This window comes from Erpetoichthys calabaricus, chromosome 5, assembly GCF_900747795.2.
Source record: "Erpetoichthys calabaricus chromosome 5, fErpCal1.3, whole genome shotgun sequence".
Classification (NCBI taxonomy): Eukaryota; Metazoa; Chordata; class Cladistia; order Polypteriformes; family Polypteridae; genus Erpetoichthys; species Erpetoichthys calabaricus.
In genome coordinates this window covers 242,433,699-242,448,503 of record NC_041398.2, presented here as the reverse complement: position 1 = coordinate 242,448,503, position 14,805 = coordinate 242,433,699, and the positions used below count along the sequence as shown (strand labels likewise).

General features: G+C 44.6%; 1 protein-coding gene across 6 annotated transcripts in view; it reads right to left on the bottom strand.

Moving 5' to 3' along the window:
- Positions 1 to 14,805, bottom strand: part of nr3c2 (nuclear receptor subfamily 3, group C, member 2) — a 281,622-nt gene that overhangs the window by 94,085 nt on the left and 172,732 nt on the right. For all 6 annotated transcript variants that reach the window (XM_051928121.1, XM_051928120.1, XM_051928119.1 and 3 more), the window contains exon 3: positions 413 to 552. In XM_051928121.1, the coding sequence (XP_051784081.1) occupies positions 413 to 552 (140 nt within the window). The remainder of the gene's footprint in view (positions 1 to 412; positions 553 to 14,805) is intronic.

Below are 14,805 nucleotides of genomic sequence, written 5' to 3'. Positions count from 1 at the left end.
GCCGGTGACCATTCACGTGCACTCTGCGCCAACACCCGCTATAACGGGGTGGGCCGCCACTACAAACCCTTACTATCTCTCCAGCACTGTTTTTACCTAAACTGGCATCGCCACGGACCCCTCTCATCACCCTGACGCGTTCGTACAGTCCTCTGTTTACCTTTCCGTTTCCCTTCATTTTGTTTTTCCCTTTTTACCCACAATATTACGCTCAGCTGGTCTCCTCCGATTGTCACCCAACCCTCGTTCATTAAAGCCTGCACATGTGGGCTACCTGCGCCAACACACGCTAAAACGGGGTGGACCACCACTCTCTCCTTTACCTAAACCGGCACCACCACGAACCCCTCTCAGCACATTCATGCATTCGCCAAGCTTCCACTTAAACCCGTCTGCTCAAGCAGGAACTCACCTTCTATGGCTCTTTTGAAGAACACTTTGCAGCTGCCACACGTCACCACCCCGTAGTGACATCCAGAAGCTTCATCGCCACACACCAAGCAGACCTTCGCAGGGGCAGAAGAGGAGGAAGAAGAACTTCTCATTGTTGAGCTGTTAACAGAAATAAACAGAAGCATTGTTAGGACCAAGCACAGATACTTCAGCTACGTCCCACGTTCTTCTATGGGGACAATTTTCAGAACTGCTTGGGACGGTAAAATGAGGAGATCGGGCACATGTGGAAATTAATTTGGTGACCACCGAAAAAAAAAATGCAACATGCACACTTAAAAATCATCATCATCAAGTGTTTTCAGAGGCTCGTCATGTGGTACATCAAGACCCTGCTGCCAACCCCCCCCCCGATCCCTGGGCTCCTCCAGCCCTCCCGTCTAGCCCCAGTCATCTGCACAAAAAATGCAACATGCAAACTTAAAAAATCATCATCATCATCTTCATCAAGTGTTTTGAGAGGCTTGTCATGTGGTACATCAAGACCCTGCTGCCCCCCCATTTCCCTGGGCTCCTCCTGCCCCCCGTCTAGCCCCCAGTCATCTGCTCAGCTGTTAAGTGGGAGCTCAGGGTGTGGTGTGAAGGTAGGTGAAGAATTGGCTCAGACACAGGAAGAAGAAGGTGATGGTGTGAGGAACCTCCTCAGAATTGGGTGACGTTAAGAGTGGTGACCAGCAGGGGGCAGTGCTGGGGTCGCCCCTATTTTTAATATATAGAAATGATTTAGATAGGAATATAAGGAACAAGGGCGGCACGGTGGGGCAGTGGTAGCGCTGTTGCCTCGCAGGTAGTAGACCTGTGGTTCACTTCTTGGGTCCTCCCTGCGTGGAGTTTGCATGTTCTCCCCATGTCTGTGTGGGTTTCCTCCCACAGTCCAAAGACATGCAGGTTTCTCACTTGTCCCAAGTGTGTGCTTGGTATGTGGGTGTGTGTGTGCCCTGTGGTGGGCAGGTGCAATGCCCGGGGTTTGTTTCCTGCCTTGCTCCCTGTGTTGGCTGGGATTGGCTCCAGCAGACCCCCCGTGACCCTGTAGTTAGGATATAGCGGTTTGGATAATGGATGGATGGAAATAAGTAACAAGCTGGTTAAGTGTGCAGATGATACCAAGATAGGTGTATTAGCAAATAATCTGGAATCCGTTATATCATCACAGATGGACTTGGAGAGCAGACAGGCTTGGGCAGATTTGTGGACGATGAAATTTAATATCAGTAAATGTAAAGAATTCCACATAGGAAGTAAAAATGTGAGGTTTGAATACACAATGGGTGGTCGGAAAATCGAGAGTCCACCTTATGAGAAGGAGTTAGGAGTCGTAGTGCACTCTGCGCTATCAACTGGCAGACAAGCCATTAAGAAGGCTAACAGGTTATATAGCGCCTTGATGTGTGGAGTACAAGTCACAGGAGGTTCTGCTCAAGCTTTATAACACACTGGTGAGGCTTCATCTGGAGTACTGTGTGCAGTTTTGATCTCCAGGCTACAAAAAGGACATAGCAGCACTAGAGAAGGTCCAGAGAAGAGCAACTAGGTTGACACCAGGACTACAGGGGATGAGTTATGAGGAAATATAAAAAGAGCTGAGCCTTTCCAGTTAAAACAAAAGGAGATTAAGAGGAGACCTGAGTGAAGTGTTTAAAATTATGAAGGGAATTAGTCCAGTGGATCGAGACTGTGACTTTAAAATGAGTTCATCAAGAACACGAGGACACAGTTGGAAACTTGTTAAGGGGAAACTTGGATCAAATATTAGGAAATTATTCTTGACACAAAGAATCACAGACACACGGAATAAGTGACCCAGTAGTGGGGTGGACAGGAGGACTTTAGGGACTTTCAGAACTCAACCGGATTTCATTTCAGGAGTTTAGTAGACAGGACTGGTGAGCTTTATGACACACTGGTGAGGCCTCATCTGGAGTACTGGGTGTGGTTTAGGTCTCCATAAAGACATAGCAGCACTAGAGAAGGTCCAGAGAAGAGCAACTCGGCTGATTCAGGGCTACAGGGGATGAGTTATGAGGAAAGATGAAAAGAGCTGAGCCTTTAGAGTCTAAACAGAAGAAAATGTAATGTAATTAAATGTCAAGTATTACACACAGGAAATAAAAATGTGAGGTTTGAATACACAATGGGGGGTTTGAAAATGAAAGTCCACCTTATGAGAAGGAGTTAGGAGTCAAAGTGGACTTGACACAATCAACTAACTTCCAGACAGCGTTCAGAAGCCATTAAGAAGGCTAGCAGAATGTCGGGTTATATAGCGCCTTGATGTGTGGAGTACAAGAAACAGGAGGTTCTGCTCAAGCTTTTTAACACACTGATGAAGCCTCATCTGGAGTCCTGGGTGCAGTTTTGGTCTCAATAAAGACATAGCAGCCCCAGAGAAGGTCCAAGGAAGAGCGACAAGGCTGAGTCTAGGACTACAGGGGATGAGAGATGAGGGAAGATTAAAAGAGCTGAGCCTTAAGGAGATGAAGAGGAGACCTGAAAATTGACAATACACCTTATAAGAAGGATTAGGGAGTCGTAGTTGACTCGACGCTATCAACTTCCAGGTATTGTTCAGAAGCCATTAAGAAGGCTAACAGAATGTCAGGTTATATAGCGCCTTGATGTGTGGAGTACAAGTCACAGGAGGTTCTGCTCATGCTTTATAACACACTGGTGAGGCCTCATTTGGAGTCCTGGGTGAAGTTATGGTCTTCATAAAGACATAGCAGCACTAGAGAAAGTCCAGAGAAGAGCAACTCGGCTGATTCAGGGCTACAGGGGATGAGTTATGAGGAAAGATTAAAAGAGCTGAGCCTTTACAATTTAAGTAAAAAGAAAATATAATGATGTACATATAAAGAATTACACATAGGAAGTAAAAATGTTAGGTTTGAATACACAATGGGGGGTCTGAAAATCGAGAATCCGCCTTCTGAGAAGGACTTAGGAGTTGTAGTGGACTCAACACTATCATCACTAACGGAATGTCAGGTTATATAGCGCCTTGATGTGTGGAGTACAAGTCACAGGAGGTTCTGCTCAAGCTTTATAACACACTGGTGAGACCTTATCTGGAGTACTGGGTGCAGTTTTGGTCTCCATAAAGACATAACAGCACTAGAGAAGGTCCAGAGAAGAGCAACTCGACTGATTGAGGGCTACAGGGGATGAGTTATGAGGAAAGAGTAAAAGAGCTGAGCGTTTACATTTTCTTTTCCTTAAACTGTAATGTCAGTAAGTGTAAAGAATTACACACAGGAAGTAAAAATGTGAGGTTTGAATACACAATGAGACGTCTGAAAATTGAGAGGCCACCTTATGAGAAGGAGTTAGGAGTCGTAGAGGACTTGACACGATCAACTGCCACTATCAGACTACCTTTAAGAAAGCAAACAGACTGTCAGGTTATATAGCGCCTTGATGTGTGGAGTATAAGTCACAGGAGGTTCTGCTCAAGCTTTATAACACACTGGTGAGGCCTCATCTGGAGTACGGTGGGCAGTTTTGGTCTCCAAAAAGACGTAACAGCACTGGAGAAAGTCCAGAGAAGAGCACCTTGGCTGATTCAGGGCTACAGGGGATGAGTTATGAGGAAAAATTAAAAGAGCTGAGCCTTTACAGTTTAAGGAAAAGGAGATTAAGAGGAGACCTGAGTGAGGTGTTTAAAATTATGAAGGGTGTTAGTACAGTGGATCGAGACTGTGACTTTAAAATGAGTTCAATGAGAACACGGGGACACAGTTATAAGGGTAAATTTCACACAAACATCAGGAAGTTTTTCTTCACACAGAGAACCACAGTCACATGGAATAAGTGACCAAGTAGTGTGGTGGGCAGTAAGACTTTAGGGGACCTTCAGAACTCAATGTTATGTTATTTTGGAGAAATGAAGTGGACAGGACTGGCAAGTTTGTTTGGAGTCAATGGCCTGTTCTCATCCGGATTGTTCTATTGTTCTAATGTTTTGTACTCTCTAACCTTCTCAAGCACTCTGTGATAAATATTTTATCTGGCCCTGGTGATTTGCTTGATCTCAGCCTATTTAATCTGAGCAGCTCTTCTCTCTCTACAATTCCCAAATCGATCAGCCGACATGAACGTTGGTGAGACAGTCGCTGCGTTCTGAACAGCTGGGCTTCGGGGGCTTGCGTCTTTCATGAACGTTGATGAGACAGTCGTCAGGTTTCGTTGGGGGGGGGGGGGGGGGGGGGTTCTGCGTCTTTCTCATATTTCCACTCAATCGCAATCCTTTTGCCTTTCTGCTGCACACTCTACTCTCACCCCAGTGAACCTTCAGGTGACCAGGCACATCATGGCGGCTCAGTGCCGTACGCATCATCTTCACTATCTGTGCCAACGCCTCGTGTTAATTATGCTGAGTACACTTCGGTGACCTTCTGAGTGACTCGCTTTCTAAACTGATGTTTGAAGTACAACGCTTCATTTGAACATTCAGTAAGCAGGTCTGGGCTTTCGAAGCACGTAGAACTAATGTATGAATCATCTGTGCTTTGCTGACAATCTCAAACAACAGCACCTTTTGCGCCCCTTTTTTTTTTTTTTTTTACGATCCCCCCCCACCCACCTCAAAAAGCAAATAAACAACAAAAAAAAAAAAAACCTACAAAAAACCAAATTGACACAATTAAATAAAAAGCCACAAGCAACTTCCCCTGATGCTGACTTAACAAGAAAAGGTGCTCCGTATCTCTGTGCTTATCTGACCCGCTTTAGGCCCCCTGAGGCCCCACGCTTCTGTAGCGCCAGCCACACCAGCGTGAGATCTGAAGACGCAAACCACAAAACAAAAAAAAAAAAATAAAAATGTTGAGAAATCAGCCAAAACATCGCAAAACGGGCCTCCCAAGACTTCAAAACGTGTCTCCTGAGGCGCAATAACAAATGCGGAAGGACCCCGCTTTATCTGGGTTAAGATACGACACGACACACCCAGCAACCGAAACGAAAGACACACGCGGAGGACGAGGGCAGTGGAATGGAGACGTTCTTCTCACCACTTCACTTTTCTTCCTTTCTCAATAACCCCTAATGTCCAGATTTGTGTATTTGCATATTCAGAACGTACTCGGGGCCCCTTCGCTTTTCTGCACGTTGTAGATTTTATTTTAAACGGGCACTCGATAACCCATCGATAATCCATCACGAACAAGTGAAAGCGTGCTGTCAGAAAAGTTCACAAACGTCTTAAAAATCCAAAAAATGAAATTCCTCATTCCTAGAAGTGTTCAGACCCCCTTGATTCAGCACTTTTGTTGAAGCCCCTTTGGCAGCTTCGAGTCACATCTTGGGTAACTCTCCACAAGCTTTGCACACCTGCAGTGGATCCTCTCAAGATCCTCTTAGATTCTAATCTGCCACCTTCAGGTCCCCCCACCCCAACCACTGGGCTTTGGTCGGACCACTCAAGGACACTCAGAGACTTGAGTCCTGAAGCCTCTCCAGTGATGTGTTGGCTGTGTGCTTCAGGTCATTAGAACATTAGAACAATCTGGAGGAGAACGGGCCATTCAGCCCAGTAAAGCTCGCTAGTCCTATCCATTTATTTCTTCCAAAAAAACATCAAGTCGAGTTTTGAACGTCCCCTAAAGTCCTCCTGTCTACCACACTACTTGGTCACTTACTCCAAGTGTTTATCGTTCTTTATGTAAAGAAAAACTTCCTAATGTTCGTGCAAAATTTCCCCTTCACAAGTTTCCAACTGTGTCCTCAGGTTCTTGATGAACTCATTTTAAAGTCACCGTCTCAATCCACTGGACTAATTCACTTCATAATTTTGAACACTTCACTCAGGTCTCCTCTTTATCTTCTTCTGTTTAAACTGTAAAGGCTCAGCTCTTTTAATCTTCTCTCATAACTCATCCCCTGTAGCCCTGAATCAACTGAGTTGCTCTTCTCTGGACCTTCTCAAGTGCTGCTCTATCTTTATGGAGACCAAAACTGCCCACCATCCTCCAGATGAGGCCTCACCAGTGTGTTATAAAGCTTGAGCAGAACCTCCTGTGACTTGTGCTCCACACATCAAGGCGCTATATAACCTGACATTCTGCTAGCCTTCTTAATGGCTTCTAAACGCTGTCTGGTAGTCCACCATGACACCTAATTCCTTCTCTTAAGGAGGACTCTCGAATTCAGACCACCCATTGTATTCAAACCTCATATTTTTACTTCCTATGTGTAATAATTCACACTTACTGACATTACATTTTCTTCTGTTTAAACTGTAAAACTCAGCTCTTTGAATCTTTCCTCATAACTCATCTCCTGTAGCCCTGAATCAGCCGAGTTGCTCTTCTCTGGACCTTCTCTAGTGCTGTTATGTCCTTTTTGTAGCCTGAAGACCAAAACTGCACCCAGTACTCCAGATGAGGCCTCACCAGTGTGTTATAAAGCTCACCAGTCCTGTCTACTAAACTCCTCAAGTTGAGTTTTGAAGGTCCTTAAAGTCCTGCTGTCCATCACACTACTTGGCCTCTTACTCCAAGTGTCTGTAGTTCTCTGCGTGAAGAAAAACTTCCTAATGTTTGCGTGAAATTTCCCCTTCACAAGTTTCCAACTGTGTCTCCGTGTTCTTGTTGAACTCATTTTAAAGTCACCGTCTTGATCCACTGGACTAATTAAGTTCATAATTTTTAACACTTCAGTCAGGTCTCCTCTTAATCTTCTTTCCCTTAAACTGTAAAGGCTTTTTGCAGATGATGTCCTGTTTGCTTCATCAGGCCGTGATCTTCAGCTCTCTCTGGATCGGTTTGCAGCTTAGTGTGAAGCGGCTGGGATGGGAATCAACACCTCCAAATCCGAGACCATGGTCCTCAGCCGGAAAAGGGTGGAGTGCCCTCTCAGGGTTGGTAGCGAGATCCTGCCTCAAGTGGAGGAGTTCAAGTGTCTCGGAGTCTTGTTCACGAGTGAGGGAAGAATGGAGCGTGAGATCGACAGGCGGATCGGTGCGGCATCTGCAGTGATGCGGGCTCTGCATCGGTCTGTCGTAGTGAAAAAGGAACTGAGCTGTAAGGCAAAGCTCTCAATTTACCAGTTGATCTATGTTCCTACCCTCACCTATGGTCATGAGCTATGGGTAGTGACCGAAAGAACGAGATCGCGAATACAAGCGGCTGAAATGACTTTTCTCCGCAGGGTGTCTGGACTCTCCCTTAAAGATAGGGTGAGAAGCTCAGTCATCCGGGAGGAGCTCAGAGTAGAGCCGCTGCTCCTCCGCATCGAGAGGAGTCAGATGAGGTGGCTCGGGCATCTGATCAGGATGCCTACCTGGTGAGGTGTTCCGGGCACATCCAATCGGGAGGAGGCCCCGGGGAAGACCCAGGACATGCTGGAGGGACTATGTCTCCCGGCTGGCCTGGGAACGCCTCTGGATTCTCCCGGAAGAGATAGAAGAAGTGGCCAGGGGGAGGGAAGTCTGGGCATCTCTGCTCAAGCTGCTGCCCCCGCAACTCAATCTCGGATAAGCGGAAGAGGATGGATGGATGGATGGATGGATGGATGGATGGATGGATGGATGGATGTAAAGACTCAGCTCTTTGAATCTTTCCACATAACTCATCCCTTGTAGCCCTGAATCAGCTGAGTTGCTCTTCTCTGGACTTTCTCTTGTGCTCTTATGTCTTTATGGAGACCAAAACTGCCCACAAGACTCCAGATGAGGCCTCACCAGTGTGTTATAAAGCTTGAGCAGAACCTCCTGTGACTTGTACTCCACACATCAAGGCGCTATATAACCTGTTAGCCTTCTTAATGGTTTGTCTGACAGTTAATAGTGTCGAGTCCACTATGACTCCTAACTCCTTCTCATAAGGTGGACTCTTGATTTTCTCACCGCCCATTGTGTATTCAAACCTCACATTTTTACTTCCTATGTGTAATTCTTTACATTTACTGACATTAAATTTCATCTGCCACAAATCTGCCCAAGCCTGTCTGCTGTCCAAGTCCCTCTGTGATGATACAACGGATTCCAAATTATCTGCTGATCTACCTATCTTGGTATCATCTGCAAACTTAACCCTCATACCCCTTGGGGTTAGAGCACAGGGTCAGCCATTGTACAGCACCCCTGGAGCAAATGCAGGTTAAGGGCCTTGCTCAACAGCCCAACGGAGTAGGATTCCTTCTGGCAATAACAGGATTTGAACTGGCAACCTTCTGGATACCAGCGCACAGAGCCATGAGGGTCTTTTGGGTGTTGGTGGCCACAAATATAGAGAGAGGAACCCCAAAAAGCTTAATGACTTGCCCACGCAGACATCAACATGAGCCAACAGAGTAGGATCCCCTTTGGCAGTAACGGGGATTCGAACCGGCAACCTTCTGGATACCAGCGCAGATCCTATACGCCGCCTTAAAACTTCACCATCTGGTAACCTGGAGGAGGCTCTGGAGGTCTGCAGCTGGACTCTATTGGCACCTATTGGAGTCAACTCCACCTACTCGGAAGCTCCGGGGTGGAGGCTCCAGCCTGCAGAGATATCTACTTGAGTTTAAAGGCACCACAGGCAGATGGCTGAAGAAGCACTGGTCCTTAAGAATATTTTGTTGAATTTCTTTCCTACCAAAGGAACTTTTCACTTGTCAAACGTGACTTCCGCCTGGGCACCCCATCGCCTTGGCGCTCCCTCTCTTGGCTCTTCTTTACATGTCAACACACCTGTAGGGGTCCTTCAGGTGACACGTTTGTCTCAACTAAAAATCGGCCACCAAATGTTAAAATCGATCCAAACTCGAATATGAAAGAAACACCCATGGTGACCGTTCAACTGGACGCACAGATGGTGTCACGTGTTGTGCCTTCTTGTGGAATCCTGGGAAATCCCCTAGGCAACAGCCAACCTGAGTTTGAGCATTGGCAGTGCCAGCAGCGACATGGCAGGGTGGTCCCAGTCTGGAGCTCAGCAGATGCTGCTGGCTGGAAGGGGAACTGGAACTCTTCTCATATGAAATGATTTGGAGCAACGGTGTCTTATTAGGGCATGGCCGCTGTTATTTACGGCCTAACATACTGTAAGTGCAGAATTCTTTCAGACTGTTTGTAAGATCACTGGAGTTCAGACAGTTGACGGCTCGCACGCTGGAACAAAGGAGCCCTTTTCTTACTTTTCCAAATCCTGTAAGAAAATTGCACAAATTGCCTGGGGCATGCTATAAATACGGCGTAGCTAAAGTAAACCAACAAATACTAAAACAAACATACGGAGATATTGGACGTTTGAGTCATACGCAGAAAATTAGGATGCCACATTTAGAAACGTGTTGGCAGAAGAAAGGCTCAATTCAAACTGCAGGGATCAAATCTGGCAGTTGGCAGGCAGCGCCGCTCACTTTGAAGACCGAATGCGGCAGTGTCGGGAAATGAGCAGAAATCGACTCTGGATGAGGCGCCAGTCCGCCGCTGGGCATATGGGCACACTGACTCAGAGCTGGCACTGAGCCGAAAGCAAGGTGTTTAAAACAAAAAAAAAAAAAAAAACTGGGCCCACGGACCACCTAACTGGCCAAAGCCCAGACAAACCCATTGAACATCTGTGGTGGGATCTGAAGATGGACGTTCAGAAAAACTTTACATCTAATCTAACGGAGCAGGAGAGGGTCTGCCAGGAAGGATGGTGTGCTGTGCTGTCTGGCTGCACCTTCTGTCTATTTATCGATCTATTATATAGTGCCTTTCACAATATCTATCATATAGTGCCTTTCAAACCTTTCCTTTCTATCAATATATTGAATATTTCATATCTGTTTTATATCTATCTGTCTATTAGTCTATCTGTTACATAACACATTTCACGTCTATCATCTGTCTATTGTCCTAAATATACCCATCTATCATACAGTGCCTTTCACATATCTATCTAATATATAGTATAGTGCCTTTTCAATCTATCAGTGGGTGATGGGTGGTCTTATGGCCTTGGAACCCCTGCAGGTTCTTTTTTTTTCTATACTCCTGGCCATCAGACCTTACTTTATTCTTTGTTATTTAGTATTGCCTAATCACATTTTTGTTTTAATATTTTTATTTTTTAGAAACTTTTCTTTCTTCATCTTGTAAAGCACTTTGAGCTACATCATTTGTATGAAAACATGCTATAGAAATAAATATCTATCTATCAATCATATAGTGCCTTTCACATCTATTTATCTATCTATCTATCTGTTATAGAGAGCCTTTCATATCACTCATATAGTGTCTTTCACATATTTATTGTGGGAAGCGGCTGGGGGCGATACCCAGCTGGAACGCCCGGAAGGACAGAAGGAGGGATTACACCTCCTCCGAACCACGAGGGGGCAAACGCCCTGGTGGCTATGGGGACCACTGGAAAGGAGCATGGAAGCTCAACCCTATAGGAGCCCTATAAGAGCCCTGGCCCTCAGCACTTCCGCCACACCCGGGAGTGCTGGCAGTAGCTCATTGGGAGGCACCTGGAGCACATCTGGGTGGATATAAAAGGGGCCACATCCCTCCATTCAATGGCTGGAGTTGGGTGGAAGAGGACGGAGCTCGGAGGAGAGGAGTGGAGGTGGTCAGAATGAATAAAGGCATTGAGAAGAGGCCAGAACTTTGAGGGTGATTGGTGCTGGGGCACTGGGTTGTGTGTGTGCACTTTGTAAATAATAATTATGTATAATAAATGTGTGTGTGGTTTTGAACCTTCAGTGTCCGCCTGTCTGTGTCCGGGCCAGTCTCTACACTATCTATCTATCTGTCATATAGTGCCTTTCACATATCTATCTATCTATCTATCTATCTATCTATCTATCTATCATTTACTGCCTTTCCTATCTATCTGTTATACAGTGCCTTTCACATATCTGTCTATTTATCTATTACAGTATATAGTGCCTTTCACATCTATCTTTCTATCTATCTATCCATCATGTAGAGCCTTTCACATCTATCATATAGTGCCTTTCACATATCTATCTATCTATTATATAGAGCCTTTCACATCTTAGTGCCTTTCACATATCTATCTATCTATTATATAGAGCCTTTCACATATCTATCTATTATATAGTGCCTTTCACATCTATCATAGTGCCTTTCACATATCTATCGATCAATCATATAGTGCCTTTCACATATCTATCTATTATATTGAGCCTTTCACATCTTAGTGCCTTTCACATATCTATCTATCATATAGTGCCTTTCACATATCTATCTATCTATCTATCATATAATGCCTTTCACATATCTATCTATCATATAGTGCCTTTCACATATCTATCGATCAATCATGTAGTGCCTTTCACATATCTATCTATCTATTATATAGAGCCTTTCACATCTTAGTGCCTTTCACATATCTATCTATCATATAGTGCCTTTCACATATCTATCTATCATATAATGCCTTTCACATATCTATCGATCAATCATGTAGAGCCTTTCACATATCTATCGATCAATCATATAGCGCCTTTCACATATCTATCTATCAATCATATAGCACCTTTCACATATCTATCTATTATATAGAGCCTTTCACATCTATCATATAGTGCCTTTCACATATCTATCTATCTATCAATCATATAGTGCCTTTTACATATCTATCTATTATATAGTGCCTTTCATATGTAGCTATCTTTCTGCTAATTATATTGTGCCTTATATATGCATATTTCTATTAATTACATAGTGCCTTTAATATCTATATATCTATCTACGGCATGTACCTCTGTCTGTCTGTCTAACCTTTGCTTTCTATCAATATATTCAAAATTTCTATTTTATAGTTGCTTTCACATCTATGTATGTGTCTATCAGTCTGTCTATATGTCACATACATGATATATGTGAAATGCACTGTCTGTCTTTCTATCTATACCCATCTGTCATAAAATGCCTTTAATATCCATCTAATATACAGTCTAGTGCCTAACTTTATCAATTAAATAATGCATTTCAAATCTATACAGTATAGTGAGTTGTCTGTCTGGTCTTCCTACCCAACACACAGGAGCGCCGAGGCTAACAGTGCACATTTGAGCTCAAGGTCTGTCTGTAAAAGTCGGATGCACTGGAGATGTTTGCAGCACCCTTTACAATGCGCTCCTATGATGTCACATCCTGTAGAAATATGGGAAGAATTGCTATGACAACGGGAGACACCAAAAAACCACAACCCAGCAGCGCCAAAGGATACAAAGAGGATTGCACTAATGAGAAAATCGCAATCCTCGAGTTATAAACCCACCCCCAGCCAATGCATAGAAGGTGTAAATCCATCCAGTACATCCCATAATAAACAAATAAAGCTACAGGCGACGCAACAAATGATTAAAGGGTGGGACCTTCTTACTGACGGCGGCAGATTGGAGCCTCGACTGCTCTCGCAGATCTCATGGAGAAGCACACCGAGGATGCGAGCGACTGCCTTCGTCTTGTAGCTCCTGCGGCTACTTTACTGCCCATCACCACATATGGAGATTTTGCTTTAGGTTACTGGACTTACTTCCCTGATGTGACGCCCATCTGAATGAAAAGGGTCTTCCAAAAGTCTAAGGCACGTCACATTTTCTAACTTCAGTACTTTTTTGTTGTTTTTTCCTACTTGTGCTATTTACGTCTGCCTCTTGGCAACCAACAGCACCCCAAACCTCCACCGTCGTCAGCCTCCACAACACCTTTTTTCCATTTCATCCTCGCCTTTTCTTGTGAATCACCATCTGCTTTTTATCTGTGCATGTGGAGCCTGAAGCCCCTAGTAGAGCGGAAAGCTGCTGAGAAATGAAGTTTGACATTTTTCACATCCACAGGACCACCAAAATGAGGGTATAAAAGTAGACCACTGACCACTGTGCGGCACTCACGACGAGAAGCTACAGAAAAGAAGAAGAACGCAAAATGTGGCAGTGCTGTCTGATGGCAGACACCTTGACAATTTTTTTGCACACTCAGTGTCTACTTCATTAGTCTCATGATAATTAGCACAGGCGGGCAAGACCCTCAGGGGACATCGAGCAGGTCAGGACCACCACACATAGCCTGCTCTTCCAAACAGCCCACTCTAGACCTAGATGTGTATAGTGACCAGTAGAGGGCGCCACCAGCTCCTCTTTAAACCAAACACAACTCAACAGGCGTAAGTCCCGGGTTCAAACGGCCTTCGTTTATTAAATACTTTTAAACAGACTTCTTTCATAATAAACAGGAAAAAAAACTGTCACGCGAGTGACACGATCACATACAGTGGCGACGTCTATTGATTTTTAAAGTTTGTCCAGTTTCATTTCTATGTGGGTACAGCCACGGGGTACAGTTAGTTACTAATAAGATTAATTTTAAGGTGAATAAAATTATAGGGATTAGTATGTATTTAGCACTAGTACATAAGAAAATATGTATCTTTAATTCGGGGCAGCACAGTGGCGCAGTGGGTGGTGCTGCTGCCTCACAGTTAGGAGACCCTGGTTCGCTTCCCTGCGTGGAGTGTGCATGTTCTCCCTGTGTCCGCGTGGGTTTCCTCCCACAGTCCAAAGACATGCAGGTCAGGCGGACTGGCGATTCTAAATTGGCCCTAGTGTGTGTGCTTGGTGTGTTTGTGTGTGTGTCCTGCGGTGGGTTGGTGCCCTGCCTGGGATTGTTTCCTGCCTTCCGCCCTGTGCTGGCTCGGATTGGCTCCAGCAGACCCCTGTGTTTGGATTCAGCAGGTTGGATAATGGATGGATGGATAGATGGATGTTACGCTGATGACCCCCAGCTCTATCTCTCTAGCAGACCTACTGCTTCCATTACACCCTCTTATTGATTGCACAGCAGAACTCAAATCCTGGTTTTCTTCAAATTTTCTTAAAAATTAAACAACAAGTGAGAAAACTGAGGTTCTCCTCATTGGTACAAAATCATCCATCCATCCATCCATTTTCCAACCCGCTGAATACGAACACAGGGTCACGGGACAATTCCTTTGACTTCATGCTTGGTTTGTGCTCTGACATGAACTGTCAACTGTAGGACCTTCTATAGACAGGTGTGTGCCTTTCCAAATCATGTCCAGTCAACTGAATTGACCACAGGTGGACTCCAATGAAGCTGCAGAAACATCTCAAGGATGATCAGGGGAAACAGGAGGCACCTGAGCTCAATTTGGAGCTTCATGGCAAAGGCTGTGAATACTTATGGACATGTGCTTTCTCAATGTTTTTATTTTTAATAAATTTGCAAAAACCTCAAGTAAACTTTTTTCACGTTGTCATTATGGGGTGTTGTGTGTAGAATTCTGAGGAAAAAAATGAATTTAATCCATTTTGGAATAAGGCTGTAACATAACAAAATGTGGAAAAAGTGATGTGCTGTGAATACTTTCAGGATGCACTGTAGCA